Source organism: Sciurus vulgaris (assembly GCF_902686455.1).
Source record: "Sciurus vulgaris genome assembly, chromosome: 3".
Classification (NCBI taxonomy): domain Eukaryota; kingdom Metazoa; phylum Chordata; class Mammalia; order Rodentia; family Sciuridae; genus Sciurus; species Sciurus vulgaris.
Genome location: NC_136463.1, coordinates 160,748,582 through 160,774,726, shown reverse-complemented (window position 1 = coordinate 160,774,726; position 26,145 = coordinate 160,748,582). Strand labels below are relative to the sequence as shown.

Sequence of the window (26,145 nt, the reverse complement as noted above, 5' to 3'; positions counted from 1 at the left end):
GATGGAAGTCCAAAGCAGGGGCAAAGAGCTCCTCTTTGCAGTATTGGCAGTCTCTCTCCTCTGGAGTGGAAGCTCTTTGAGGATTGACACGTCTTCTTCACAGTAACTATAACACTTAGCAGTCCAGAGCAGTTTTAGTTTAGAAGACCTCAAGAAGAGTAATTATAATTGGAGGGCACCTCCTTATTTACACACACACATTCACATACAAAATTTTAGCTGATGTTTTCCTTATTCTACATTGATTGGTTCGCTAGTGAGGCATCTTGAGTGTATTTATTCTACAAGTATTTGTTGAGACCTAACATGGACAAAACACTATCTATAGACAGTATATTAGAAGATAGATATAAAGAAATACAAGCTTGATCCTTGGAAGGTCAGGAAGTGCTATATGGACACTGGGCTTTTACAACACAATTATCATGAGTGGTCAAAATTCAATACATTCACATACAAAATGTCATTGCTGATGTGTTCCTAATATGATAGGAAATAGAAGGATACTATCTATCTGTAAGACTGATTTTAAGGCTGCAAGAAAGCCCCAGGAGTCTACTCAAGGTTCCTTCTATCCTGTACAGAACTCCAAGCTCAGTTAACCAACATGAAAACTTGTGCTTAAATTTTGTTTACATAACTACCAAACACTCTGGATATGATGTTACAGACTCTAATCCATTTAGAAAATAAGACACTAGAATACATGTTGAGAGGAGTTAGCTTTGATATTCATTAAATGCATGGTGCCTTCCCGAAAGTATTTTCTCCAGCAGTGTAGGTAGGGGGCGATGTAATCATAGACATAGCTCATGCCCCCAAAATTGCTTTAAATGTATTATGAAATCATCTTTGCTCTCAGAGGAAGAGAACTATTTTAAAACATTTTTAAAAACTTTTTCTCATAGAAAACAGAGATAGTCTCATGACATGAGTAAAGAATGTAACAGGTATTATAAGTTATTCTCATTCAGGAAATGCCAGCCAATTTGTATTCAGATACAAGCAGTTTCATAAAGGAGGGGCAGAAATTTACCTTCAGGGACATTACACATGTAAGTGTATACCAATCTTGTCACCTATATATTTGGCTAAAAGTATTAAGCAATTTGGGGGTTACTGAATATTTTAATTTGTTATCAAGCTGTATCTTACTATATTATTTGCTAATTCAAGTAGTAATATATATAATTGGTCATCTACCTATACTTATGCAAATATTTACCAATACTTAATGAGCATGTTCTGGGTACAATGCACTGTGGAAAATGATTATGAATCAAATTTTCCCTCAAGTAGCTCAATATCTGTGGCACTCAATATAACTAATATGACCTGAGTTTTATTTTTTGGTACCAGGGATTGAACCCAGGGGCATTTAACCACTGAACCACATTCCCAACCCTTTTTATGTTTTATTTTGTCACAGCATATTGCTAAGTCCTTAGGGTCTTACTAAGTTGCTAAGGCTGGTCTCGAACTTGCTAGCCTTCTGCCTCAGCCTCCCAAGTCACTGGGATTACAGTCATGCACTACCATGCCTGGCTAATATGACCTCGTTTTAAAAAAATAACATGCTTAATGTTATTTTGCTTAACACAGAAATATCATGCTTAATGATAAATCTCTAGAAGCAATTCCATTCAAGAAGGAAGCATAAGATGCCCCCAATAATTACCCCCATTCGATGTTCTACTGAGAGTTCTAGTTAATGCAATATAAGAAAAAAGAACAGAAAGAAATAACAGGTGCAGATAGTGGAGAAAAATGTTGCTGTTCAGGAATAAACTTGGTTCATATAAATCAATCAATAAAAGTAAAAGAGATTCTGTATACCAACCATAAGTGACTAGAAAATACGATAGAAATTATGACAGTGACAATGATAATGATGAGACACTGACAGCCAGCACTTACAGAGAGCACGTCAGTTACAGGAGTACGTTAAATGCTTCTGGGTTTTCTTGTTATCCGACACCAGCACAATGAACTCAGGTTGGACCATCTCCACTTTTCTAATGAAGAAACTAAGCCTTTTTGAGATATTAACTAATAGCTGGAGAGGAGGAAACATAGGCTACAGATTCAGTTCTGACATCGAAATTCCTAACTTCCTATTCTGATAGTCCCCTTCCACCCCAGAGAGCTACAACTTTCTTTCTTTGAGAGTCTATAAAAGTCCATCAACAAGGAGAATACCACCCTGCTTCTTCATCAGTTACTAAGACAAGAGAATTCCGGAAACAAACTCTCCAAGAGACAAGCATTACCAGTCCAGCAGCGCTCACCTCTCTGCACGTCATTGTGACCAGTTGCAGGTTCAGTTGCATCATTGGTACCCCACCTCTGCCCCAGCATAGAGTGACCTTCTTAAAATTAGAACTGGAACAAATGGTTGGAGATTTGAGATCCAAGCTGGGAATTGAAGAACATGAATTTTCTTGGAACGAAAGAAATATAAATTAGCATATTCAAACATTTATGGAGAACCTACAACCCAAAGGCAATATGCTATTTGTCACTAGGAGTTCCAAACGGTTTATTACATAGTCCTTTTCCCTTGTGAATTTACCATCCAGTAAGAATCTTATTTAAAAAGGGGGAGAGAGAGAGAGAGAGAGAGAGAGAGAGAGAAAACCTATATGCCTTTTTAAAGAAACTTTGCCAGCCCTTTCAATTCCAGTATATTGTCATTGAAAGCACCATTTGCACATGTGGACTCCGAGATTTCTACAGGCTGATGATGCTGAACACCCGTTCTTCATTTTTTCTTAAGCTCTATAATCCAACATCCAGACATCTGCTTGATATCATCTTCCTTGCATCTCAGACTCTACAAGGTCACAAAGGTGATTATTAGGACTCCTGCAAAGACCTTCTGATAGTTACTCTATCTTCAGAATGAAAGAGGGAGGGAGCTATCAATCAAGTACTCACATTAATGGACCCATTATAAGTCATCAGCCTTATGAATAAAATGTACTATTGCTATCAAAGAAGTTAGGAAGGAGAAGTCATAGAAATAAAAGGAAGAGCCTGGCTGGACAGAGGAAATAGCCTTGCAAAATTCTCATACATGCACACACATTGAAAGCCTTCAGCAGCTCCCAATCAAATGTAGAAGTAATCTCTAAATAATCATCTAATTAAAATGAAATCTTGACTAATCTACTAGTAGAAAATGAGGAAAGGGCTGACATTAATTCTCAGAAAACTTAAGACTTTTGCTTATTTGTATATTTTTAATTCAAGACTCTTACATTTTATAGGTAGATGCTATTATTGCCTCCATTGTACAGTGGAAGAAATGAGAGTCAAAGAGATGAAATGAGCTTTCTAAAATCACACAGGCATTAGAAATTTTAAAGAATAAGTCAGACACAGTGGGGCACGCCTGTAATCCCAGCAGCTGTGGAGGCTGACACAGGAGGAATACAAGTTCAAGGTCAGCCTCAGTCATTTAGTGAAACCCTCAGCGACTTAGCGAGACCCTGTCTCAAAATAAAAAATAGAAAGGGCTGGGGATGTTGCTCAGTGGTTAAACAACCCTGTGTTCAACCCCTCGTACAAAAAAATAAAATAAAGAAAAGCTCAGAGAAAGACAAAAGCAATAGAGAGGAGGGAAGAAAGGACATGGATGTATTCTAGCAGACGACAAAAACAACGGAGGTCAGAGACAGAAAATAAACAGAATGCATGGATGTTGGTTGGAAAGTTCTATTTTTACTTACAAAGAATTGAGGACATTCTGGGAAATGAAGTCTACTTTCTGTGCACTGCCAGGGAAAAAAGCCCACTGCCTATGGGCTACCGGAACTGAAGAGACTACCTGCAATTAGCGCAGCCACTGAGAAGCCTGTCCCCTCAGGGACAGAAGGCTGCCGTGTAACTAGAGGACAAATGGAAACAGACTGGCTGTCAACAGGAAAGAAAGAGAACAATGCAAGTATGGGATGTGCAGCTACAACAGTGCTGGTGGCAATAAGCACAAGAGAGTGACAGCAGAGTCACCTTTCCATTTAATTTTGCTAAGGATGGTCTCCCAGCTTAGCTGACTGTGGAGGAGCTGCCCATGTCCTACAAATGTCTTCGTGCGTAATTCTACCAGTCATGGCCTGTTGGTAGTTCATCATTACCACATTTTCCAATTAACACAAGAAATTGAGAGAGGTGCAGAGTGTAAGCTTACTTGATTGATTTGCCCCCTTTCATCTCTTTCCCCCCTTCCTACTTCTCTACCTTTGAAGTAGGACAGAAGAGGCTGGACACCCAAGGAATTTTCAGGAAGCAGGTTTATCGACTGCAGGGTTCAGAGGTGGCTCTCGCCTAAGAATTCTTCCTCTGAACAAAGATTTTGAAAATTCTTTGAATTTTATACCCAGTGAGGGGTGGGGGGGCTTGAAGGTTCCCATGACAAGTACTCTCTGTTTCATCCCCTAGACCAGACACAGATTTCACAAGTTTGTTTATTTTTTAACCAAGAAAATAGAGATAACAACTTTCCATACAACAAGCTTGCACTTGTACTTACAAGAAAGAGGAAACTACCAACCGCAATAACCTCTGCAGACATCCTGCTGATCTGACAAGAAGAGAAGCTTAATTATGGCAAGGGTCTTTTGGGTGGGAGGACCTGGTCTGCTTCACCTTCCATGTACAAACATTTAGGTGAGACACACACATCTTTTATGTGAGTATATTTACACAATATGTATTCCTGTTTTATGTGCGCATATTTTTAAGAATAGTTTTTGATGGACCTTTATTTTATTCATTTATTTACATGTGTTCTGAGAATTGAACTCAGTACCTCACACATGTGAGGCAAGCGCTCTACCACTGTGCCACAACCTCAGCCCCATATGTGCACATATTTTAAGGTATATAAATGGTGTTATGCATCTCATTGTTTCTCTATCATATCTTATCTTGTTCTTAGAATCTCACCATGTTGGTTTGTGTACATTTAATTCATTGCTTTTTATTGTTGCATGATAAACCATTATAAAACACAGACTGTGTCCAATAATCTAACATCATAGAATTGCTGCAATGATCATTACAGACTTGTGTGAGAAATTCCCAGGCGTGGGTATCGCTGGGATAGAATATGTATATACATAATCTAGCTAACCAGTGCCAAAATGACCCCATGATTAGGGCACCACTAGGAAGGTTAGGCTCTAAAAACAGAAGTAAGAGCATAAATCAGTTATGTGAGTTGAGTATACTAACATCTCTTAGCCCAATATTCTCATTTATAAAAGTATAAATAATTACAGTGCCTGTCTTATAAAGTTACTACAAGAGGGCTGGGGAGATAGCTCAGTTGGTAGAGTGCTTGCCTCGCAAGCACAAGGCTCTGGGTTCAATCCCCAGCACCGCAAAAAAAAAAAAAAAAAAAAAAAAAAAAGTTACTACAAGAATGGAGTGAGAGAATAAAGTGCTTGGTATAGCATTTGGCACTTGGTAAGTAAATTAATGACATGAAGAATTGCCCTTTTTTCCACCCAGTAAGAGACTGTTTTACTTTCTGGTAGACTCTGACTCTTCTTTTGAGAGGGTCACTAGAGCTCGCCCTCCTCACTGCACATGAGAGGAGGTTGGGTATGGTCTGGGCAGGAATCTGAATGCAGTTTTCTGAGTTTCCAATCCAGTGCTCTTTCTCCTGCACCAGAATGCTCTCAGGAGCATTGGGACCACGCAGGAAAAATTAGTAAGGACCAGGAGACTGCCCATTGGAATCTGCTCACACCGGGTACTCTGGGGAAATCACATGCTTCCACTCTGCATGAGCTTCTGGTGCTTTTTTCCAGTGGTGATGTTTTATATTCATTTTCCAGCACTCACACTGTCTCAAAGCCACAGAAGGTAACTGAGTCATGCAGCAACCAGCCCACTCTCAAACCCAGCAAAACCAATGGTATGTCTTGATAATTTTGTAATGGAAGCAGCCATGGAGGGATGGATGGTTCTTCCAGAAAGAACAAGGTCATTCATCTGTAAAGAGAGCAGTTGGCTGACAGCCTCCAGCTGAGGTGCTGTCAAGCATGTCTCAGCTTTTGAGCTGTCGCTGACCTTTTAAACAACCTCCAGCTGATGGCCAAGCATAGGAACTAGGACATGGCCATTTTATATAGCTTGGGACTCCTCTTGGGCAACCTTTGCCCCAGGACTCTCCACTGAGGTGGCTGGAACTGTCCCAATGTGCTTGCTGTTCTGAAGCTCTCCCTGCATGGTTCATTCTGCTTCCTCATTCTTTATCTTTATAGTCTATTATTATTTTTTGACCCACTGACACAAATGGGGTACAACTTTCATTTCTCTGGTTGTATATGAAGTAGAGTCACACCGTTTGCGTAAGCATACATGTACACAGGCTAATGATGTTTGTCTCATTCTATTATCTTTCCTTCTCCCCACCCTCTCCCCACACCTCATTTTTCTCTGCATAATCCATCCTTCCTCCATTCTTGCTTTACCCCCTCCCCCTCATTAAGTATCATCATCCACTTATCAGAGATCAAAATACTACAGTGATGCAGCCACATCAATGTTTACAGCAGCTCAACTCACAATAGCTAGATTGTGGAACCAACCTAGATGCCCTTCAATAGATGAATGAATAAAGAAACTGTGGTATATATATATATATACAATGTAATACTATTCAGCCATAAAGAATAAAAATATGGCATTCACAGGTAAATGGATGGAGTTGGAGAATATCATGTTAAGTGAAGTAAGCCAATCCCCAAAATTCTTTTATCTTCCACAGGCATTATCCCCTCACAACAAACTTCTTGCATCCCTAACTCCATCTCAGTGTTACCAGAAGGACCCACTGGCACAGTAAAGGACGTACCAAACACATTTATATAATGGTCCTCATTCCCATGTGATAATCTGGCTTCAGGAAATGCACTGCTCTGTAGTGACACGCAATGTATGAAGGCCTGGGTCAACTGGGCATTGAGGCAAAGGCAGCATCTTCACCCAAAACCCATAGATGTCTTTAAAACAATTGATGAGCACTAGTCTCCATCTTCTAGTTTGTTCTATGATCCAGTGTTTATTGAATACTAACCATTTATTCTGCTTTGATGAGTTCTCCTTGGTATTCTATAATTATAATTCAAATATATGTATAGCTAGGAGAATACTCATCAATAACTAGGTACTCTTAAAAATTAGAGAGATTTTTCATAAATACCTATCTCTCATACTTGAGCTAATAAAATCAGCAACTAACACTTGGAATAAATAATACCCAGAATATATTTAGTCTCTATCAAATTTCAAAGCAGAGAATGACCATAACCTATGGTATAAACCATGAATTATAGAATTTAAAGAATCTTAGTCCAATATGACTCTTTTGAAGATGAATAAACTGAAGGTGAAAGAATGTGTAAACATGTATGCAAGTTTTGTTTAAAGTCCCCCTAAAACTGATGAATGTAACATATTGTCACAAACTAGCATTTCATACAATTCTTTACTATAAACATAAATAAAAATCAGTGTAAGGTAATGATTTTCAACCAGGAGTGATCTTCCTATGAAGGACATTTGGCAACATCTAGAAACATTTTTGTAGAGGTGGGATGGGAGGGGAGGGAGATATCACTGGCATCTAGTGGATAAAGGACAAGGATACTACTAAATATCCTACAATATACAAGATAAACCCCTAAACAAGGAATTGCATAACCCAAAATGTCAACAGTGTCAAGGTTGAGAAACTGATCTAAAGTTATCATAAAATGTTCAGAGTCTGTCTTATTGAAAGCAAAAAGAAAAGGAAATATTCTGTGATTCTATGGTGTTTTTAATTGTACTAAGTAATATTCCCCATTTCCTTAAAAATTATCTAGAACTCTGAATAAAATGAATGATTAGAGTTCATTTAGAGGTGGTGGTTTCAAGCATATTATTCAAATATGTAAGGAAATGTAGAAAGTGCATTAGAGATCACCAGAGTTTATACCTGTAATGAAAATGTACCATCAAATCCTCAGGAATCTTCTTCCACAATTCATATTCCTTCTGTTAACTTGATGACTTTTGAATGTACCTTACTTTTAAGCAGTCATTGCTAGTCTTATTAGTCAATGTATGAAACACAAATTGTTTGATTTTTAGCAGGATAAATCTACGTGAAATATCCTGCTCATGATAGATAAATCCCAAGACACCTATTTCCTAGAAATTCCAAGTTTTAATTTATGTGATTATGACTATGATGGGTCGATTTTTAACTACGCACTTAGAATAACTAAAATTCAAACTGGTAATTTGAAATCCAAGAACATAGTTTTAAGTTTAGAAAATACCAGTACATAAATCGATGCCTCCATGCCTTAATTTTGTCACAATGAAAGAATTTTTTTAAATAAAATTTGGAACTTCATTTGACGGTCAATGTGCGCCCTCTACCGAAACAGAGCGAGATAACCTTGAGTCCGTTTACATTACCACCACACGCATCTCTTTCTAGCTCATCTGAAAAGGTGTCTCTAAAACCTTACATTTCATTTGACACAAAAAGGGGGGGAAACGGTGCTGATGAACTGTGCCTTGCACATTAAAGAGGCGCCACTGTGAAAGATCTCAGCCAATCTCTAAACAATAATACAATAGGAAAATGACAACCACCCCTTATTCCAAACGTTAACAACCGAGCTGCACATGTTAACATTCAGCACGATGATTTTATTCTATCTAGTCTCTTTGCTTTAATGGTACGTGATCCTGTAACAGAGAGGGTTAGTTATCCTTTCAGACAGCGGCACAATCGGTTCTAGAAGTTTTAAGTTCTCAAAAGCGATGGTAAATTGTCAAGCAGCCAAAAATCATTTCGGTTATTTAAACGAATACCATAGTCTACGAGTAAGAAAAGTTCCTTCACCTTCCAGCTGCGCATTCTGATGCAGAACTCCGCTGTTCAAAGATCTCCCCTTAGTTTGCACACACCAAGCTGCTGATCCGAACAGCGTGGGCCCCGGGACATCGCTCGCCTGTCAGCTCCTCCAACTGCCCGTCAAACCCGCCGGGTGCTGCCGTGCGGATGCGTGAGCCGGAGCCCCCGTGCGCCTTGTGGGTCTCGGTAACGCCGGAGGCTCCGGAAGCAGGCGCCGCGGGTACCGCGCTTACCTGGGCTCGGGCGAGGAGACAGCTGCCGAGCATCAGCCACCAGCACACGTAGGGTGACGCCCCCAGCCCGGCCATGCCCGGAACCGCAGGAGCGAGAAGCCGGGAGCTTCTTCCTGGAGCTTCCAGACTCTCCAACTTGGCCGGCGTGGGGCAAACTTACGGCCGGGAGGGAGACGCAGCTGGAGCGGCGGAGCCCGGGGCCACCGCCGGGATGCCCGCGGTCGCTCCGCCAGCGCTTCGCGCGTCTCAGAGCCCGGGTCCTGCCGCGCCGCGGCTCCGGGAGGTCGCGTCTTCCAAAGGGAACCGCTTGAGTCCCAGGCTAGACTCGCAGCCCCGCGCCGCCCCCGGAGAGAAGAGGGCGGAGGGAAGGGGGCGGCCCCCGCGCCCTACAGCTGCCCGAGCTCCTCCGAGTCACTCGGTCCCGCAGCCCAGAAGCCCCGAGGGCAACAGATCCAGATGAGCTGCTGCCACTGTTTCCCTCCACTCTGTCCTGCGCCGTCTGCAGGGGCGCCCTGGGTCCCCGAGGAGTGATGGAAAAGTTCCCTCCTGCCCAAACCCGCGCGCTGACCAGCCATCTGCCAAGGGACCTCCCAACCATGTGAATAAAGGCTTCCAAGGCCAGGCGGTCCGGCCCTGTCGGTCGGGGCCTGGGTCTGTGCGCTTAGCAGTGTACAGCGCTCTAAAGTTCTGATTTCCTCCTAACCCCTATAACAGTATGTGTGTGGCTTGTGATATAATCATCCCAAGTACAAACGAAAAACAGGATCTTAATAATAAAGGGACTCAATCCTGAGAAGACCACAGTCCCAAGGAAAGGATACGGTATGCCTGACAGTTTTGTTTTGTTCCTTTGCTGTTATTTGTAGGGTTATGTTGTTGTTGGTTTTGTCTTTTGCAGATCTACTATTAAAGCCAGAATTGGGGACAAGCAGTTAGTGTAGAAATAGGGGATCGGGTCAGATGGAGGAAATGGAGGCCATAAAAGCATCTGCCTTTGGCAGTTGGAGACTGCCCTGGGAGAATGGAATGTCAAGGACCTGCAGAGCCCTTTGATAACCAAATTTACCTGCGCCTGTCAGGGACTACAGGTAAGGAGATGCTAATTAATGCCCCCTAGGCCCTTACCTGCCTGAATCACTTTGGCCCTCCCCCTGCCCTTCCGCTTCTCACTTTATGCATCTCACCTGCAAAATCCGGCCTACTCACTAGGCAGGAAGGAAAGAGATAAGGGGGAAGAACAAGAGAATAAAACCTATAAAAGGTCAAGATTTGCTCATCTATGGATTCCGCCTTTGGGTCCCCTTCTTCCACCAGGGAGAAGTCTGCTTTTACTTTTCTTTAACAAAGCTTCTTACTCTCTACTCCACGCTTGCCTCTGCGTGCTTCTCTGGCATTATACTTCAACACCTGAGGAAGCAAGACTTGTCACTGGAAAATGGCGGTATCACTATGTCACATTCTGACCTCCCGCACCAGACATAGCTGGCAAGTTTATTAAAATGCATATTCCTGGGCTTTTCCTCAGACTCGCTGCATGATGTAATGATGATACTTGAACATGTAGTTTTATGTAAATCACTGAATATGTCTGCAGTAAATTTTTGAAATTGAAACTGTAAAAAAGATATGCTTAAATTGAAGGCTTATTGTGAATATTTTAAAAAGTGAATCCGTGCTAGTTCTGTTGAAGCACTTCCCTGCAGTCTTACCTTGTTCGGTAATTTTTTTTTTTTTTTTTTTTTTTTTTTTCAGAAATTTGACAGTTTACAAAGATGACATCTCATTGTTGCTCTAACTTTAATTTTTAATTTATTAGTATGATTGACTATACATCTATACATTTATTGTCCCATTGGTTTTGTTTTTAAAGCTTCTGTTCTTGACTCTTAAAGGAAGACATGAAGTGGCCCACCCTCAGAAGCTGAAGAGTTTTAAGTTTAAATTCTAGCTCAGCCATTTCCTAGCCACATAACCCTGGGCAAATTAGATGTGAACTCTTTTTGTCTTAATCTCCTCAATTACAAAATGGGGGAAACAAGAGAGCCCCCAGTCTTAGTTCCAGATACTGTAACAAAATACCATAGACTGGGTGACTTATAAACACCAAAAGATTATTTCTCACAGTTCTGGGAAGTCCAAGGTCAAAGCACCTGGCAGATTCCCTGTCTGATGAGGATCCACTGAACTGCCACCATCCTCTCACAGTACCTCAGGTGGCAGAAGGGGTGTGGAATCTCCCCCGGGTCTTTTGTAAGGATATTAATTACACTTATGAGAACATCTCTTGACCAAAGCACCTGCCAAAGGCCCCACCTCCTAATAATATCACCTGAGAGGTTAGGATTTTGACGTACACATTTGAGGGGGGACAAAAACATCCAGTCCATTGCATTGGAAAAGTTAAATGAGTTCACAAACACAGAACACTCAGAACGGTGCCAGGTCGAGGGCAGCTGAGATGGATCGTGTCGCTGCTGCCAATGATGACGACGACTTGGGTCTTGTGACCACAGGCTGCCAGTGGACAAAGGACTGTGGTGAACTTCAGTGTTTCCTGATTGTGTCGAAAAGCACTGTGTATATTTAGAATATTAAATTTTTCTGACATAAATGAAGAAATGTTTTTCCAACTTTATATTTGTACTAATTTTTTGGGGGGAGGGTAGGAGCACTACAGACTTAACCTGAGGATGCTTTACCATTCAGTCACATCTCCAGTCCTTTTTTTAAAATTTAAGACAGGACCTCCCTAAATTGCTGAGGCAGGCCTTGAACTTGCAATCCTCCTGCCTCAGCTTCCCGAGTCACTGGGGTTACAGGTGTGTTCAACTGTGCCCGACCGCACTGATTTTTAATACTTTGATCACTGTTGAAGGTTTTTAAGAAATTTATATATCTAAATCAGTCGATCCTTTTTATAGTTTCTTAGCTTTTATGTCAAGAAATCACTAAAATACTAAAAAATTACTAAAATCAAAAAATACAAATACTAAAAATTAGAATATCGTTTCATCAGATTTTTTCTAATTTTTTCATTTAATTTTATATTTAACATTTTAATGTGTCATCTTTTAATGATAATGTAACAATTTCTCCAAATACCACTTAACATGGCATTGTTTATTAAAGAATCCATCTTTTTAATAGAAAGATGTTTTGGAGGGAGGTAGAGGAAGAAAGTTTGCTCATGTCTCTATAATCACAATTTCAGCTCTACGTTAGGTTGCTCTGCTAGAGTGGTTTGGGAATTAAAGTTGGGTTTGCAGATGATTTGACAGATCCTCTCTCCATTTCACTCAGGATGGAATTCCATTCATCAAGCCCAGATGTCAAAGACCCCTCTCAATTTGTTGGTAATGTTCCTTCTGAGCATCCAACTGTCAGATTTGGAAAGCTCTGAGAAATTAGGCCTCTGGGACTCAGTTCTGAACATTTCCTGGCTGAAACTCAGGAAGAAGGTAAATAATAGCAGGGAAAATCCTGGCCATTTAAATGAGATATTATTGATCAGGTATATCAGAAAGGAAAATATACATCACTAGGTGAGGGTCTCTGTCTTACTCCAAACTGATGTGCAATGGCTCATGTGCAAGTGGTTTTCTCTCCATTTAATCTGGAAAGACTGTTATTAATGAAAACAACTCATCTCACAATGATTGTATGAGAATTAAGTGAGATAATTACAATGTCAAAGAAATTTTCATCCCTGTAGAATTATACAAATGAACAGTAAGCTTGGTAGTTGCAGAAGACTTTCACATAGCAATCATATTCAATTCATAATCATTAATATGCAAAGTCTATTGCAAAACACTCAGTAATTAATTTGTACATTAAGAAAAATACTGAAAAGGAAGGAATAGCAAACCTTAAAATTTTCCCTAGGATTAAAGAACATAATTAATAAACCTAGGATCCATCTCAGTCAAGATAAAACCAAAGAAAATTTAAAAGTTGTACAATTATGTGTTTGGTACCATCCCATTTCCTCTCTTAAATTTACATTTGCCCTGACTTGTTAAATTATTAATGCTTTGAATTTGTTCTTGAATAATTAGATGAGAACTTTCTCCCCAGTAGTTAGCTAATGGCCCCAACTCAAACTTTCCTCCAAAACTTAATGTTCTTCTATCCTCTTTTCCCACTTGCATTATCTGTGGAGGTTTTAAAATTTGTCCCCAAGGAGCTGGGGCTGTAGCTTAGTGGTGGAGTGCTTGCCTAGCATATGTGAGGCACTAGGTTCCATTCTAAGCACTGCGTATAAATAAATAAAATAAGGATCCATGAACAACTGAAAAAAAAATGTCCCCAAAATTCTTCGACATACACTTCCTACTGAGAGGGGGAGGGTGGTTATGTCTCTTCCCCATGATTCCAGGCTCTGTGAACTGTGGCCTTAAAAGATTGCCAGCTTCTACTTCTAAACTCTAGGACTCTCTTTGATTCCACACTATGCTGTGAGGGAAATCTTAGAAGTTCATAGGAAATTCCATTGGAGACAACTGAGAATCTCAGGACTCCACCCCAATTGGTATTCCAGGCAAGGGCACATTAGCCATAAGAATGAGGGAGTTGGAAATGGGGGGTAATCCAAGTTGAACTGCATCAGCTAACACCAAGTACAGCATCAGCCCTGCCCAAGTTACTGATTTCTGAGCTAAATAGCTGTATTTACTTCCTACAGTTAAGTTTGGGGGTAGCATGTTCCATAGTAATAATAATTAAACTCCATCCACTATCAAACTCCCATTCTTACTGTAAGAACCCAGGAAACCACGCTGGACATGGGAACTCACATAAGGGAGTTTATTAAACACACAGAGCGTCTCCCTGCAGGGTAAGAGAGAAAATGAGAGGAAAAGAGAAAGGGCACCAGCGCAGGAGAGAGAGAAATGGAGGAGGCAGCATGAAAGTGAGGAGGAGAGAGAGAAGCATGAAAGTGAGGAGAGGTGAAGAGAGAGAAAATGGCGGGCAGCTATCCTTAAGTAGTCAAATTCCACGGGTTAACTGGACCAATAACGGAGAAGGACACTTGCAAGCTGACTGATGAACCAATAGCAAGCTAGGATGTTCACAGACTGACAGGAGTTGGGAGGCGGGGAAATGACTGCAGCGGAAAGGGCAGGGGAGCAGCTTTACATTACTTACAGTGTGAAGATTTTATCTAGCTCAAATACAGAATATATGAGAACAGTTTGTTTTTATTAACTGTTAACACCACTTGTGTCGAGGATGCACTCCAGTCCAAATTCTGACAGAACCAAAAAACCCTTCTGCCCTGGTGACTCCATTTTGACTTTTTCAAACAAAACACATGGTTCTGTCAGAATTTCTGAGAGCTGTGTATTCGTCTCTAGAAATGCCATAGGCTCATAGAATAGTAGTACTTGGAAAATCTTTCAATTTCTTTCCAATACTTAAATCATCCCTGCATATCTATAACCATAATCTCCTCCACAAAAGCAATGCTAGTGATGAGAATCTTACCACTTCAGTAGGTATCGGGGTCCACGTGGAAAACATGTTTGAATCAGCCAATACTATGGATTGAATGGCTGCAAATGGCGGACTACAACATATTTTATTTCATGCCATTTTATAAATTCCTTTAATAAATATTTATCCTGCAAAATATCTGAATTAATAAAGAATCCCAATCCCCCAAACAACCCTAAGAAACAAGTAAACTACAATTCCCTTTTTAGTGGTGGTAGTCCCTCAGAAAGAAGCTGAGTGCCTCACAAAAGGACACAGCAACAAGTGGACTTCAGTGTGGGACCCTGTCCCCACACGGGTCACTCTTCTTTACTCTCCTCTCCAGTCCTTATATAGTGTCAACATTCACAGAGACCTCCCAGGTGCCAAGTGCTGCCTCATTCACTTTCCCCTTTCCCCAACAGAGAAAACTTCCTAGTTGATTCACATTTTAAAAAGAGGTTATTGTTAAAGGGTTACTCACATTTGGAGCAGTATGACATATCTATGGGTGATTTGAGTCTTTCAGCACAGGAGGCATTTGCTTTTAAGAATGTGCCAAATAACACTGAGAAAGTTAAACGAGGTAAGAAAAGTAATGATTCTTTAATTTGGGGGTGGATTAAGGAAGAACATTGAACATCTCAATCTACTTGTTTTATCTCTTTAAAAAAAAAAAACAAGAAGCCTTGATAATTTAAGACTTTTAAGACAAAGAAACATGATGCTTTGTGAACAATGTATGTTATGTACTTTCTACGCATAAAAACTACTATATAAAGTAAATATTGGTTAAAAAAGAAAGAAATAGAGCACATTGATTTTTGACCCAAAGAATGTATATGACAAAGCGAAATATCAACATAAACAACAACAACAAAAAAAAATAGCTACAGAATGCAGAGTGAGGGACTGATTAGTATGGGCCTTCTAAGTTGGTGGAAAGATTTGCAAAGCTTCGTAGAAGATGAGACAAATGGAGAAAAGTGCATTTTACATGTTTTGAATGGCATGAGCTCACCCATGGCTGGGTGCATTATAGAAGGCACAAAAAATAGGAAGAAAACTTGTCTTTTTGGTAAGAATGGGAAGGTGAGGAGAAATGGAAAGATCTGGGAGTCACTGATTGCCTAAGATATGGAATTTGGAATGGCACTGTAGCCAGTCATGCACCACTGGAAAGTTGAGATACAAAAATATTTGTGTAGGAAAAGGTGTTTCTTTGCTCTTGTAGAACAGACAGTGAAGAGGTATCAGGATGCTGCGAAAGAGAACAGCTTGCACCAACTGCAACACACCAGGCTCTCTGCTGGGCAACAGCAAAGAGAACAACCCAAGAGGGATCCCTGGAAATGACAGAAGTCCACTTCCCCTATGTGGCTGAGAGAAAATTTCCAAAGGAAACACCAGCACTGAGTGTGGAAAACAGGCTACTTGTGAATCAATAGGCACTGAAAAGGGCATTCGAGGCAGAGGGAAGAACATTCACAAAGGGAAGGAGACATGGTGGAACATGATGAACTCTGGACTATCACTTGTGCAGAAAAGGAAGAAGGGCAGCTAAGTAGGAAAATATTCGGGAAGGGACAGAGCTAAGGGACACTGAAGAGAAAATATTTATAGGACTGGTCTGACTGGCACGGGAAAGTGAACAGGATAAAGGAGTCAAAAAGAGTAACTCTTTGCAAGTCTTTAAGACCCAAAGAATGACACTAGTGTTGGTAGTAATGGGAAAGTAGTGTTGCAGGAATGGGTACTGTTTTTACAGGTAACAGCTGTCAATCTTCATTCTCCTTGCACTGGAACACATACAAGGCAGGTGGGGCAGAGTAGAGACTAAAAAGAATGAGAAAAGGAAGATTGGGGCCAAAATAGTCCTACATAATGTGCATAAATCATATTTCTAATAAAATATAAATAGGCTTGAGAAATTAAAGAAATTATTCTTAGCAATTATATAGTGAACACTTGCTGACCTAATCTGTGAAACATTCAGATAAATTTTGATTGTCTGCTTTTCTCCATGTCTAAAATAATTTTCACTAAATTTAAATAAGTGGGATCTGCTTAAAAAGACAATAGATAATACAGCAAACCTAAAACCAAAATAATCATTAATATAATTTATTCCAAATCATCCCTTAGTGTTCTGGGTAATGTTGCTATTTTTTCTAGGTTACGAGATTAAGATAGACATCTAAAAAGGCATTCTAGTGAGAAATACAAATAAGTATTGCCTAGAAACATAAGAATACCCCTATTGAAGATGAAATAGTTATATTCTTTCTTTATAAAAGAGTCCCAAAGAAAGTCACTGATGACTAATTTAATGACTGAGCAAATATTTTGGTGAGTATTTCTCAGGATATAGTAACAACATATTGTGAAAGAGAAAAGTCTACTAAAGTCAATTCTACCACTTACATTTTGAAGAATGGGAACATTACTATTTAGAATTCATATTTCATCTTGTTTTCAATAAACAAGCACTCTACTAGCCTCTGAACATATAAATACAGTATAATAATTATTTTATTAAGCTATAAATAGCATTGTCTGCAAAAACAAAACAGATCAAATAGCTAAACAAAGTAGCTTGGATTTTAGAAAGAACTTCATTTTCCAGGTGATATGAATGGAAACCTATTGAAAGAGTTTTACTTGCTATAGGGCTATAGACTGAAGGCTGGAAAGATTTTAGTTGTTCCGCTCTACATGGATGGAAGGGAGAGATGAGCAATAGGCCTGCAAACTTTTCTCTATCAGGGAGTGGGAGAAATGCTGCATTGAAAGTCCCCAAGACCACCACCTTCAGACTGGATCACTTGCTAGGAGGATTCACCCAACTTGGAAGCTGTTACACTCACAGTTGTGGCTCATTTCAGTGAAAGGATACAGATTAACCTCAACAGGGAAAGTGCACAAGGATGAAGTGCAGGAGGAACCAGGTGCAGCCTCCAGGGGTCTTCTCCCGGAGGATTCATACAGCCGTGCTTACTTCTCCCAGCAATGGTGCATGACAACCGGTGCAGAGTGTCACCAAATGGGAAGCTCACCCAGGCTCATTGTCCAGGATTTCTAACTACTCAGATTCCCACCCCCACCCTACCCCATCCCAAACAAACACACACACTTACCATGGATCACATTGTTCAATTAAACTACATGGAACAACATGGCCCAAGGCTTCAGGCATACAAAAACCCTCTTATCCAGCAGAACATGCCTGAAGAAAGACCTCTCTTGTGAAAGTGCAGGGTTTGCAATACAGGCCTGCTGGGTTAACCCTTTCCTGCATGCATGCAAATGACCAGACGTCCTAATAAGCATGCTAATGGCATTTAATAGGAACAGAAAGAATAGACAGTCAATATCTATTAAATATGGTTAGGAGGGAAAACAAATACATGAGTTATTTTTAATAAACTGGATTTACAGATCTATGGGTGATATGACTTGCTAGAAAGTGGCAGGGAGGGGTAAATGGTGATTAGGCAAATAGTTGATTGACAGGGTATGAAGAAGAGCTGTTCCATAACCAAAGTTACTGCCTTTGTTTGAACAATTTGTCTGCATGTATTACTTAGAAAGATACATCTAACTCCCAGACTCATTCTCAGCATGAGAATAGGGTTATTTGGGAGAAACTATGCCAAGTGTTCTTAGACTTCTCCAAGAAAAAGTAGTTTCATTTGTGTCTGGTATTTGCCTGATCCCTTGAATCCTCAGTCAAGTTTGGTGATGGTAAGGAGCTAGAATTCAAGAGAGTCTAAGTTGATAATTCAAGCCTGTGTTACCACAGGGACGCAGGAAAATAAAACAACCTTCCTCAACCCAAAGACTCAAATTATTTCAGACATATATGAAATAGCACACTATCAAGAGAGTAAACAATTAGTAATACAACCACTGTTGGAGATAGAGAAGTCTCTTTAGTTTTAATAGAACAATCTAATTACATTTCCAAACAACAGCCATACACCCCATACATAGGCTCTAAATTGACTAAGTAATGACATGTCCCTAAAGCTTTTCACTTTTAGCACAAGTCTGGTCGTCTTTTCTCTCCCCATTTGAAGCTCCTATAAAATCTGAAAACTCGTCTGACGTGTTCACTGAATCACCACGGTCACTGGAAATGGCTGGAGCATTAACAACGGCTGCTGTAGAAGGTAAACACTTGCAACCAAAATTCGTCCCACCAACAACCACCATAAACCCACAGGAATGTGCAGGTGCTTTTCTTACCAGAGATGTGAGTTTGACTTCCACAGCCAACGTGGCATCAGATTCCTGAAGGAAATGACAAAGAGTGCCAAGTGTGACATAGATTCTATTCATACATTGAAAATGAAGTAAAAATCACCATGTCATTAAGCACAATGAACATATATCTTGTCTGGGATCTTTTCATCCAAAGAGGAAAAAGTAACTAGTATTTTTAATGAAATAGCAAGGACAGCAATTTAGTCTTTTCAGTGATTTGTGTAGCTTCAGGAATATTAAGAATCAAAGATCTAATAATTTCCTATTACTTTATTTTTAGGTTATATGAATAAATTACTTTCTAGTAATAAATCACATGAATTACTTTTCTTCACTGGATAATACATATTTACTTTCAATAAGTATCTTCTGATATATGATATTTGGAAACCCAGAAGAATGTAAGCTCATAGGTAGGACTAATAGCAATTTGCTCATATTTTCAACTATTATTTACTGAACACCTACTAGGTGGCAGATGATTTTGTAGGTTGTGGCAGAACAGTAGTTAAAATTTTTAAGAAACGAAAACAGAAAAAAGAAAAAAAAAAAAAAAACCTTCCTTCAAAGACTTTAAAATTTTGCTCATTAGTGGTTTGTAATAAAATACCATATGTATGTCACATTATGTGGGAGTCAGTTTAACCATTATTCATTACTTCCCCTTGTGGGTCACATGCAGCCTAGACATGGGGGGAAGTACTATCCCAGAGTCTACACATTGACACAAACCTTTAAGCTAACATGAGCTAAATTCCATTTATAGGCTAGAAATTAAAAGATGCATTTAATTATCAGGCCTCCTGTGTTTCTGTTATCTTTTGGCATTTATGAGAGTTAATAAAGTGCCATGGTTTCTGCAAATACAACTGGCAGTAATCCACAATTGATTGAGTTAATTAAGCATAACAATTGTTGAGAGCTAAAAATAATGAGAAGGAAGAATTTTAATGAAATGTGCATAACACCACGGAGCTGTACCAAGGAGTAGAAATTATCTGTTTGGAGATTTTCCCTAACAGATTTTATGTGTGTTTGCTTTTAATGAATCATTTTATAAACTATGGTATGTTCAGAATAATGGACAATAAACTAGAAGAAACTTGGTCTTTTCCAATATCTTCAATGAAGACCCTCTAATGCTGACATTCAGATAGAATGGAAGCATCTTCACAGCATGAACACACTATTTTTTATTAGAGCATTATAGTTATACATCATAATTGAGTTCATTGTGACAAAATCATACACAAAAATGAAATTTGATTTACTGCATTTCAGTCCCTGTTCCCCCGCCTCCCTCCCCACTTCCTCTACTCTATGGATCTTCTTTCCACTCATTTTTGATTGATGCTTTTCCACATATACGTAAACATGAAGTTCCTCACATACGCACTTACGGTGATTTTGTTAAATTCGTTCTGCATTTCCCTTTCCCATCCCTCCTCTCTCCCTCTCGGCCTCCTCCTTCTATTCCATTTCCCTACAGTTGTATGGAAACTCATGGATTTAAGACTCCTTGGGCCATAGCACCTACATAAGAAAGCAATGCAAGATTATTTAAACCTGTAATGAATATGTTGGATTTTAAAAAGTAACTTTAGTAATTATCTTGGTTCCCCACCCCTTCTTTCCCTTATTTTGCTCTAGCATTTACATAGAAAACATTCAACCCTTGATTTTCTGAGTCTGGCTTATTTCACTCAGCATGAGTTCTCCTTTTCAATCCATTATCAGCAAATTAAAAAATTTCATCTTGATGACTGAGTAAAACTCCATTTTGTATATGCCATTTTCTTAATCCATTGTCTGTTGATGAGTATCTGGGCTGACTCCATAACTTGACTATTGTGAATTGTGCTGCTATGAACATTGACATGTGTATATTTCTATAGATGCTAATTTGAGTTCTTTAGGATAAATACTGAGGAGTGGGATAGCTGGGTCATGTGGTGGATGAACACACTATTAATCAGATCTTTTAATTCTAAGAAGGGAACCAAGATAATTACTAAAGTTACTTTTTAAAATTCAACATATTCATTACTGGTTTAAATAATCTTGCATTGCTTTCTTATGTATGTGCTATGGCCCAAGGAGTCTTACATCCATGAGTTCTTACTGAGCACCATACCCTTGGTTAGTATTCTCTCCCCTGATATAGGTACCAGCTAAATATTTCCTTTGTAGCTCCTGAGGGTAGAATTATAGCCAAACACCAGGAGAAACAAACGTTCAAGGACTTGGACAGTAAACTAGTAGGTCTCACATCCTAATAGTTTGGCTATGATCTTTGACAGTTTTCTTTCTAAAGTCATATCTATTTCTCTACTTCTGCTGTGCCCTAAAATGATTGCTATCTCAACATACCTATTCCAGAGTGATTATTACTTGGTATTTCAAGACATACAATTCATCAAGGTGTGTTTTATACAAAGATGGACCAATAATACCTCTGTTGGAGCAGATAGATAGGGAAAAAATATGATCTAACAGGATATTTCCAAGAGTGGATCCAATAGAAGAAAGAGAACACACTGCAATGTGGAAGTATGACAGGGAATGTCACAGGAGACGAGAACTTCCTGAAATTATGTGTGGAAACAAAGCTTCCATGGTGTTGGGCCAGTACAAACCAAGGCTGAAATCCTCAGCTGCTGCTAGTTAATTCATGACTCCAGCCACAACTGTGCAGCCTGTCTCCCCAAGGAAACATATTTAAGGACCGGCTTTTGAAGAGCCTGGCACCCAAACCCAGGTTCTGTCACTGCCAGGATCATCTGAGATTCTGGAATAGGATGTTGAACACAAGGGGGCATCAGTTTCCTGCTTGTTGTTTTTAAAAAGGGGGATGAAGGGTGGAAAGAAGAGGGTACTGGTATTGGAGGTTTGTTGTGATGATGTGATCAGTGACTGAAACAGACATGGTCATCAGCCTTCAAAAAATAATCACCTTAAAAGAAGACTACCACCTTGCCACAGCCTCTAGCTATGATAGCAAGATGACATAAAGAAGCAAAAACATGTGAACGTGATTTTTGCCTCAATTACTTTCATAAATGGAACAAGATTATAAAATTGGTAAGAACAGAGGCTCATCTTAAAGGGAGGATTAAATTCTAATGTAGTCAAATGGCTCATCATTTCTGAAACTCCAGGAAGTACTCCTAAAAAATGAAAGCAAAGGAACAGAAGATTCAGGGTTCAAACAGGGGAGACAGACTTGCAGGAGCGTGGGTTAGTTATTTGTGTGCAGGGCTGGCTGTAAATCAGGAGCTGCCTGTTGGATTGATTAGATGTGATTCCATTTGAAAAGGATGCCAGAAGGTGCATTTGGGAATACAGGACTGTTTTAGCACTAGCATGTTCTAGCTATGGAGCATGGCTAAGAACCCCAGATCCTTCCCAAGGCTCGTGTGTAAAGGAAAAATAAAATGTAAACTAAAAATATATTTTTCATAGAGTATCTTTTGAAAAATCAAATTTACACAAAACTGTTTTAAAACTATATAGTCCTGTATCTGAAAGCATAAGATTATAAGATGAGTGTGATGATAATAAGGCAAATAAAGAATCCAGATATCAAGGAGCCAAACTACTCTCAATGCTTTGTAGATGGACATTCAGATACTAACAAGCAAAAAAGCATTTTTAAAAAGAGAAATGTAAACTACAAATTTACATTTAAACTTAAAAATTTTGCAAATTACTAATGGTCTCTCATACATGGATCATACATTCTCAGCTATGAGCTGAATGTATGTGTCCCTCTCAAAATCCATGTTGACTCCAGTGGAGAAACAGCTGCCTGATGCTGCCTGGAAGTTCACTCTTACAGTACCTGGAGGTTTGATTACACGTGGCTGCCGCCATTTTGAGACAACAGCCAGGCCCTGTAGGACTCCTGGCCGGACTGACTGAGTCCCGTCTCCAGGATCCCTCAGCCCTACGGATCACTCCCAGCCTCTGGGGCCCTCACATCAACTGACTGCTCCCTGCTGCCAGGACCCCCAGACCAACTGACTGTGCCCTATCACCGGGAACCCAGACCGACTGATTGCACCCGGCCTTCTGGATCACACAACCACACCAAACACACCCGACCTCCAGGACCCCTGCTGGAACAACTGCATCCTGTCTCCAGGACCTCCAGCTGACCACCTCCACCCCTGAGCTGCAGCTCCCCATTTACCAACACATTTGGAAGGCAGAGCAGCCATCTTGGATAATCCTGGAAGCCGTAGCTCCGATCAGGGTGGGGCAAATCCCATCCTGAGACGCCTGCTGGAGGCTTGCAGCTCATTGTCAGGTACCTCTCATACATCAGGCTACTGAACACTGGGAGGTTTTATTAGTATATGACTGTTATACAGTAGATTTTCTTTTTTCTCCTTTTTAAAAAAAATATTTGTTTTTATTTCTTTACATTTCTTGCTTTCTTTTCCTTTTGTTTACCTGTTCCCTCAGAGTCGCTTTCTCCCTTATTTACAAGCTAACATCCGGTTTCTTTTGATTACACTCTCACCCTATTTTCTAGAAATTCTGTATATTTTATTATACCATTAACAGCCATATTCTTCATCCCTCTGCATCCTCTTTGTCCTCCATTAGAAACTGCAGACATTATTGAAAACCTGTTTGTTTTACCTAAGATAATATTTGAACTCATTCTGTTTATTATGACAATTTTGTTATTTTGTTATTGTCCCCATAGGGGCTATTTGGTCTAGGATTGCACAGTGTCTGATTTCGGCACTGCTAATATTGATCTCCCCTTAAAGAAAGGGTTTTGGAAACCTATAGGGCCACTATAAGCCTATGGGGGAAAATCTGCAATACCCCAAATCTACAGCGCTAGAGGCGAAGATACATGAACAACATGAAAAAACAAGGGAAGGAAATGATCCAAACAAATCTAGATTCTATAGTAATAGAACCCAATGACAGTATATTAGAAGAAATGTCAGAAAAGGACTTCAGATTATACATGATTAAGATGATTCACGAAGCAAAGGATGAGATAAGAGAGCAAATGCAGGCAATGAATGATAATACCAATAAGCTGAAAGAGCACCTGCAGGAAGCAAAAGATCATTTCAACAAAGAGATAGAGATTCTCAAAAAAAAAAAAACCAAACAGAAATCCTTGAAATGAAGGAGACAATAAACCAAAAAAAAACTCAATGGAAAGCATCACCAACAGACTAGACCACTTGGAAGACAGAACCTTAGACAATGAAGACAAAATATGTATCTTGAAAATAAAGTCGCCCAAACAGAGAAGATGGTAAGAAATCATGAACAGAATCTCCAAGAACTATGGAACATCATGAAAAGCCCAAATTTAAGAATTATTGGGATTGAGGAAGGCACAGAGATACAAACCAAAGGAATGAACAACCTATTCAATGAAATAATATCAGAAAATTTCCCAAACATGAAGAATGAAATGGAAAATCAAACACAAGAGGCTTACAGAACACCAAATGCACAGAATCACAACAGATCCACACCAAGGCACATTATAATGAAAATGCCTAACATTCAAAATAAAGATAGGATTTTGAAGGCCGCGAGAGAAAAGCATCAGATTACATATAGCGGGAGACCAATACGGATAGCAGCCGACTTCTCAACCCAGAATCTAAAAGCTAGAAGGGCCTGGACCAACATATTTCAAGCTCTGAAAGAACATGGTTGCCAACCAAGAATCCTATACCCAGCAAAACTAACCTTCAGATTTGAAGATGAAATAAAATCCTTCCATGATAAACAAAAGTTAAAAGAATTTACAAATAGAAAGCCTGCACTACAGAATGTTCTCAACAAAATATTCCATGAGGAGGAAATGAAAAACAACAATGGAGGTCAGCAAAGGGAGGAACTACCTTAGAGAAAAACCACTCAAAGGAGAAACCAAGCTAACTTAAAAACCAAAAATAAGCCAAATGACTGGGAATACAAATCATTTCTCAATAATAACCCTGAATGTTAATGGCCTAAACTCATCAATCAAAAGACATAGACTGGCAGAATGGATTAAAAAGAAAGACCCAACAATATACTGCCTGCAAGAGACTCATCTCATAGAAAAAGACATCCACAGACTAAAGGTGAAAGGATGGGAAAAAACCTACCACGCACATGGACTCAGTAAAAAAGCGGGGGTTTCCATCCTTATCTCAGATAAAGTGGACTTCAAGCCAAAGTTAGTCAGAAGGGATAAAGAAGGACATTTCATACTGTTTAAGGGAAACATAAATCAGGAAGACATAACGATAGTAAATATTTATGCCGCAAACAATGGTGCATCCCTGTACATCAAACAAATCCTTCTCAATTTCAGGAATTACATAGACCACAACACAATAATTCTGGGTGACTTTAACGCACCGCAGTCACCACTAGATAGATCTTCCAAACAAAATCCAACCAAAGAAACCGTAGATCTCAATAACACAATCAATAACCTAGACTTAATAGACCTATATAGAATATTCCATCCATCAAAGAGCGGATTCACTTTCTTCTCAGCAGCACATGGAACCTTCTCGAAAATAGACCTTATGTTATGCCACAAAGCAGCCCTTAGGAAATGCAAAAAAATAGAGATACTGCCTTGTGTTCTTTCAGATCATAATGGACTGAGAGTAGAAATCAATGACAAAGTAAAAAAAGGAAATTACTCCAATACTTGGAGACTAAATAATATGCTATTGAATGAAACATGGATAACAAAAAACATCAGGGAGGAGATTAAAAAATTCTTAGAGGTCAATGAGAATGATGATACAACATATCAAAATCTCTGGGACACTATGAAAGCGGTACTAAGAGGAAAATTCATTGCATGGAGCGCATTCCAGAAAAGAATGAAAAGTTAACAATTAAATGACCTAACATTACAGCTCAAAGCCCTAGAAAAAGAAGAACAGAATAACAGCAAAAGTAGTAGAAGACAGGAAATAATTAAAATCAGAGCTGAAATCAATGAAATTGAAACAAAAGAAACTATTCAAAAAATTGACATAACAAAAAGTTGGTTCTTTGAGAAAGTAAACAAAATAGATAAACCCTTAGCTACACTAACAAAGAGAAGGAGAGAAAAGACTCAAATTACTAAAATACATGATGCAAAAGGAAATATCACGACAGACATCACTGAGATACAGAACATAATGAGAAGCTACTTTGAAAATCTGTATTCTAACAAAACAGAAAGTACCAAAGACATTGACAAATTTCTAG

At 39.4% G+C, this 26,145-nt stretch overlaps 1 protein-coding gene across 1 annotated transcript in view; it reads right to left on the bottom strand.

The window, feature by feature from the left end:
• PTH2R (parathyroid hormone 2 receptor) overlaps positions 1-9,231 on the bottom strand; it is a gene marked incomplete at its 5' end in the record, with an annotated part of 102,376 nt that extends 93,145 nt beyond the window's left edge. The window contains 1 exon segment of the mRNA XM_079134820.1: positions 9,157-9,231. Within this exon segment, the coding sequence (XP_078990946.1) occupies positions 9,157-9,231 (75 nt within the window).
• Positions 9,232-26,145: the final 16,914 nt, after the last annotated feature.